This window comes from Xenopus laevis, chromosome 9_10S (genome assembly GCF_017654675.1).
Source record: "Xenopus laevis strain J_2021 chromosome 9_10S, Xenopus_laevis_v10.1, whole genome shotgun sequence".
Taxonomy (NCBI): domain Eukaryota; kingdom Metazoa; phylum Chordata; class Amphibia; order Anura; family Pipidae; genus Xenopus; species Xenopus laevis.
Window position 1 is genome coordinate 8,116,516 of NC_054388.1, and position 5,946 is coordinate 8,122,461.

The 5,946-nt window shown below is 40.4% G+C and overlaps 1 protein-coding gene across 1 annotated transcript; it reads left to right on the forward strand.

Moving 5' to 3' along the window:
- The first annotated feature begins 458 nt into the window (after positions 1-458).
- On the forward strand, positions 459-5,696 carry LOC108702184. The gene is made up of 5 exons (XM_041579081.1): positions 459-629; positions 713-790; positions 2,159-2,308; positions 3,924-4,007; positions 5,583-5,696. The coding sequence occupies exons 1-5, from the start codon at positions 459-461 to the stop codon at positions 5,694-5,696; spliced, it is 597 nt and encodes a 198-aa protein (XP_041435015.1).
- Positions 5,697-5,946: the final 250 nt, after the last annotated feature.

Here is a 5,946-nt window from a genome sequence, read left to right on the forward strand (position 1 = left end):
TGAGATTCTAGCTATCTGTATAACAGAACATTCTGTCCCAGTGGCTGCACAGATCCTATCTGATCCCCATTGTAAGCAGCAGTCCTGTCCTGCTTTATGGCTGAGATTCTAGCTATCTGTATAACAGAACATTCTGTCCCAGTGGCTGCACAGATCCTACGTGATCCCCATTGTAAGCAACAGTCCTGACCTGCTTTATGGCAGCTGAGATTCTAGCTATCTGTATAACAGAACATTCTGTCCCAGTGGCTGCACAGATCCTATCTGATCCCCATTGTAAGCAGCAGTCCTGCCCTGCTTTATGGCTGACTATGACAAATAACATTTAGAAGGCAAAGGAAACATTTTTAGGGCAGTTTTAAAATATGTAAATTCATGACAACTATACCTGTTAAGTAACAGCGCTAACAAGAAATGTACATTGAAAGGGATCATATTTGGGTACTAGTGTAACATTAATGTTTTACGTTATTTATTGTTCTATTACAGAGACCATGATACACATGTTGTCAATAAAAACCTTCCTTGGGCTTGTTCTCATCTCCATTGTCCAACCAAAAACGTGTAAATGGCTTCGTCCCAAACAGGAGTATCTGAACTCCCAGATCCTAAAGACATTTGAGGAAATGGTAAGAGTCTCAGAAAATTAAGTAAATTAATTAAAGCAACGCTATAGAATATATCTTTTATTTTAGTTTTGTTTTATTTCCAGAGTCCTTTTGAAGACTATGATGAGACCTGCCAGTATGATGAGCTTCCGAACATTGATGGGATCTACAGCATCTCACAGGTACTGTCAATCTGTATAAAGTCATCACAAAGTGAACGATCATAGTAGGATTTTGGAAAATGAATCTTAAAAAGCTTAATGTTCCAAATTCCAAGTCTGTTTTAGGTGATGGACAGCTACATGGGCTCAATTTGGTAAAAATACAGTTCAATTGTTCCAGCAGAGTTGCTTCTAGCAAGCAGAGATTAGTTCTTTTGGGAAAGGAAAAGATTAGTGATAGGCGAATTTATTCACCAGGCGCAAATTCATTTCGAATTTCCAAGTTTCGCAGCCGGCGAAGAAATTAGTGAAATTGCTGCAAAAATTTGACTGCGAAAATTCGCCGGCGCGAATGTTTTTTTGACAACGGCGACAATTCCGACGATGACGTCATTAAACAAACGCCCATTGACTTTAATGAGCGTTAAATTGTTGCTGGCTTCAGAATTGTCGCCGGCATCAATTTTGATGCCTGTGAATTGGTGCCAGGGTCAAAATTCGCGTTTCGTGGGAAATTCGCAATTTTTTTGGCAAAACGGGACAAATTCACCCATTACTAGCAAACATCTGATTTTTGGGTAACAACACTGGTGCCAGGGGTGATATGCAGAAACGGAACTAGAGGGGGGCGGGCCCGGGCCCCCCGCCCCCCTCCGTACACCCGGAACTGGCCGGGGAACATGCGGCGGGCGGACTGCCGGGGGGCCCTGAGGGGGTGCGGGCCCTGGCCCGCTCGCACCCCCTGCTCCCCCGGTAGTTCCGCCCCTGGTGATATGGGGCTCCTTGCCACCCTCCCTTTCACCCAGCGGGTGTAGGGGGTCTGCACCACTAGTACTGAGAGCGCCATTGCGTTCTGTGCACTTGCAGAGCCAAAATTCTGTTTTAAAAATAAGAATCCGTGCCCCATGCAGACTTGTGCTCCCCCAGCCGCAGGTAAGAGAGAGGGCCTGCTTCTTCTATAGTTACGCCACTGGTCAGAACTGTATTCATTAGGGGCAGTTGGGGGGATACGTAGCCTTTCCCCCAATCTCTACCGATCCCCTAACTTGCAGGAAGAACCAGTGGGCAGAAGCTGCATTGGGGCCCTGTACTTACCATCTGCCCTAAGGTATGCAGTAGGGTGACTTGCACCCCATCATTCTGAGCTCTGAACTTTAGCGGATTTGTTAGCCCCTGCCATGTGACCATGCACTTTTTGGCAGAAGCAGTAATTAGTGACCCACCAAACTGAATTTGACTACAGTTCAGATTTTTATCCTTTTTTTAAATGGAAAATTGTAAAAAAAAATTCTGATTTTCATTCTGAAAAAAAAAGTCAAATTGAGAATATTAGGGGCAAAAATACTCTTTGCACCATAATGACTTGTTGACCCCCCTTCTGTTTTACAGGTAGAAGCCGCGGCTCTCGCTGTTAGAGAAGTTCTGAACGAAACCATCAGGTTCTACAGGAAACACCATGAGAGTATGGGGTGCAAGCAACAAGCCTGGGAAAGGTTTCAGCAGCTTCTCTACTATCAGATTCACCAACTGGAGGGCTGTGTAAGTAGGACTCAATGGGGCTCATTTACAATAGGACTATGGATTAAGTATATGTTTTTTCTTCCCATAAAGTAATATTTTTCCCTAGAATTATGAGAGAGAAATTCGAGAGTCCCTATTCCAACCACAAATTGGCACAAAATGTATTTTTTGTGTTTTTGGTAGAATACATGATCGGTTGTAGACCCACTATCTATCCCACTATGGGGCACATTAACTAATGGTCGAATATCGAGGGTTAATTAACTCTCGATATTCGACCCTCGGGGGCCCATTTACTTAGCTCGAGTGAAGGAATAGAGGAAAAATACTTCGAATTTCTAATGGTTTTTTTGGCTACTTCGACCATCGAATGGGCTACTTCGACCTTCGACTTCGAATCGAACGATTCGAACTAAAAATCGTTCGACTATTCGACCATTCGATAGTCGAAGTACTGTCTCTTTAAGAAAAAACTTCCCCCTAGTTCGCCACCTAAAAGCTACCGAAGTCAATGTTAGCCTATGGGGAAGGTCCCCATAGGCTTGGCTATCTTTTCTTGGTCGAACAAAAATCGTTCGATCGATTAAAATCCTTTGAATCGAACGAATAGCGCTAAATCCTTCGACTTCGATATTCAAAGTCGAAGGATTTAACTTCGACAGTCAAATATCGAGGGTTAATTAACCCTCGATATTCGACCTTAAGTAAATTCGCCCCTCGAAGTTATTCGTTCGATGGAACGATCGAAGGAATAATCGTTCGATCGAACAATTAAATCCTTCGAATCGAATGATTCGAAGGATTTTAATCCATCAATCGAACGATTTTCCTTCGATCAGAAATTGGCTAGAAAGCCTATGGGGACCTTCCCCATAGGCTAACATTGATGCTCGGTAGGTTTTAGGTGGCGAAGTAGGTGGTCGAAGTTTTTTTTAAAGAGACAGTACTTCGACTATCGAATGTTTGAATAGTCGAACGACTTTTAGTACAAATCGTTCGATTCGAAGTCGAAGTCGTAGTCGAAGATTGAAGTAGCCAAAAAAAAACTTCGAAATTCTAAGTTTTTTTTATTCTAATCCTTCACTCGAACTTAGTGTGCCCCCTAGTGTTCATACGGACCGGGCACAGTTGCTCTCATATCTGGCTTTCAACTATGTCCAAATTCGTTGGCAGAATGAGAAACCTGCATTTAATGTGGGTTAATGACAGTTGGCACAAGTCTGCATGTAATTCTGCAATTTAACAATAAATTTATTAAGTATATATATATATATAGGTATGGGCCCTGTAATCGAGAATGTTCGGGACCTGCGGTTTTCCGGATAACTGATTTTTCCTTAATTTGGATCTTCATACCTTAAGTCTTCTAGAAAATCATATAAACATTAAATAAACCCAATAGGCTGGTTTTGCCTCCAATAAGGATTAATTATATCTTAGTTGGGATCAAGTACAAGCGACTGTTTTATTATTACAGAGAAAAAGGAAATCATTTTTAAAATTTGGATTATTTGATTATAATGGAGTCTATGGGAGACGGCCTTTCCATAATTCAGAGCTTTCAAGATAATGGGTTTCGAGATAAGGGATCCCATACCTGTAGCACTAATTAGGATCCGTTTAATCTCTGTAGATCCCAGAAACAGCAGCGAATCCTGTATTTAACCAAACACTATCAGAACAATTTGCTGTATTGGAGAAGTTCATCCAAGAAGAGGTAAGAGAGTCAATGTTTATCATATGAGCTCAAATTTTTCCCCAAACTGCCTTCCGCCAGCTATAATGAAAATCGCCGGCGGGAAGGCACTCAGAGCGCTTCGTTTTCCAAAAGTCTCCCAAAGTTTACACACGCTCAGATTCGAGGAGATAAGTCGTCCGGCGACAAATCTCCTCTTCTTCGGAGCGACTAATCTCCCCAAACTGCCTTCCCCTGCCATCCGCTGGCTATAATGAAAATTGCCGGCACTCAGAGTGCTTAGTTTTCCAAAAGTCGCCCAAAGTTTCCTTGTGAGGCAACTTCGGGCGACTTAGGAAAACGAAGCCTTCATTATAGCCAGCGGAAGGCAGTGAAAGGCAGTTTGTGGAGATTAGTCGCCCGAAGAAGAGGAGATTTGTTGCCGGGCAGTGTACCCTGACCCTTATGGAGCATTTGCTTTTTAGGTGGAATCAATTACCTCCATTTAAAAATTTAAAAGAGTAAGAATAAGAAGAAGGCAAATAATTCAAACTTATAAAAAATAAATAATGGAGACCAATTGAAAAGTTGCTTAGATTTCCCCTTTTTAATTACATACCCAAAAACATATTTAATGGTGAACCACGTCTTTAACTACTGAAGCTCTGTGGGTCTCTAAGAGGCAGATTTATCAAGGGTCGAATTTCGAATTCATGTGAGTTTTTTCCACTGTAATGAATTCAATTTTAGAAATTCAATTGGGGTGTTATTTATTACAAAAATCAAATATGTAATTTTACCGACCCGAGGGCCGACCCTATTTTCCTGGGGTTTCCAGATAACAGATCTTTCCGTAATTTGGATCTTCGTACCTTAAGTCTACTAGAAAATCATACAAACATTAAGGGGCAGATTTATCAAGGCTCGAATTTCGAAGTGGAAAATACTTCGAAATTCGACCATCGAATATAATCCTCCGACATTCGAAGTTGGAGGATTTTATTCATCGTACGATCGTATTCCGATCGTAGTACGATCGTACTTTGAATCGTACGATTCCAACGATTTTATCATACGAACGTACGATTTTTCTTCGAAACCCAAAAACGTATATATATGCTCTGGCAGGTCCCCATAGGCTAACATAGCACTTCGGCAGGTTTATGTTGGCGAAGTATTGAAGTCGAAGTTTTTTTTAAATAGACAGTACTTCTATTCTCGAATGGTCGAAAAGTCGAGCAATTTTTACTTTGAATCGAAGTAAATTTGAAGTCGTAGTATCCTATTCGATGGTTGAAGCATCCAAAAAATTACTTTGAATTTCGAATTTTTTTACTTTGAAAATTCCCTCGAATTCACTTCGACCCTTGATAAATCTGCCCCTAAATAAACCCAATAGGCTGGTTTTGCTTCCAATAAGGATTAATTATATCTTAGTTGGGATCAAGTACAAGCGACTGTTTTATTATTACACAGAAAAAGGAAATTATTTTTAAAAGTTTCGATTATTTGGATAAAATGAAATGTATGGGAGACGGCTTTCTGGATAACGGATCCCATATCCGTATATAAATCAGTAATGTTTACTATTCTTTTTCCCACTTATTGTTGTAGGAGAATACGCCTTGTCTACGGGACATTATTCAGAGCGAAATCAGAAGAAATTTACAACTGGCCGCGCAACTCTCCTCTCGTGCCAGAAGGCAACACTTGTTACAGGGGACTGCGTAGCTTTTTGTAGATAAATCCCGGACTATATATATATATGTGTGTGTGTATATAGTGTACTGTATTGTCTTTTTATACATATTATTTATAGTGTTTTTTTTATTTATGTTATTTATACTTTAATTTATTTTATGTTTTTCACCGTGATGTTTATATTTTTATAAATAAAAAAAAAAGTGAATACGTGACATTTGTCTACATTTCTTAAACACACTTTTGATACTTGCAAGGATCCTGAGAGACATTATAATTA

What these genes read in the sequence shown, in the direction of transcription:
- LOC108702184 (XM_041579081.1), top strand. Translation starts at nt 459, where the DNA reads ATGTTTTACGTTATTTATTGTTCTATTACAGAGACCATGATACACATG. An exon ending in TAAAGACATTTGAGGAAATG is followed by an intron (nt 630 to 712) that starts GTAAGAGTCTCA and finishes TTTTATTTCCAG; the next exon opens with AGTCCTTTTGAAGACTATGA. An exon ending in AGAAGTTCATCCAAGAAGAG is followed by an intron (nt 4,008 to 5,582) that starts GTAAGAGAGTCA and finishes TTGTTGTAGGAG; the next exon opens with AATACGCCTTGTCTACGGGA.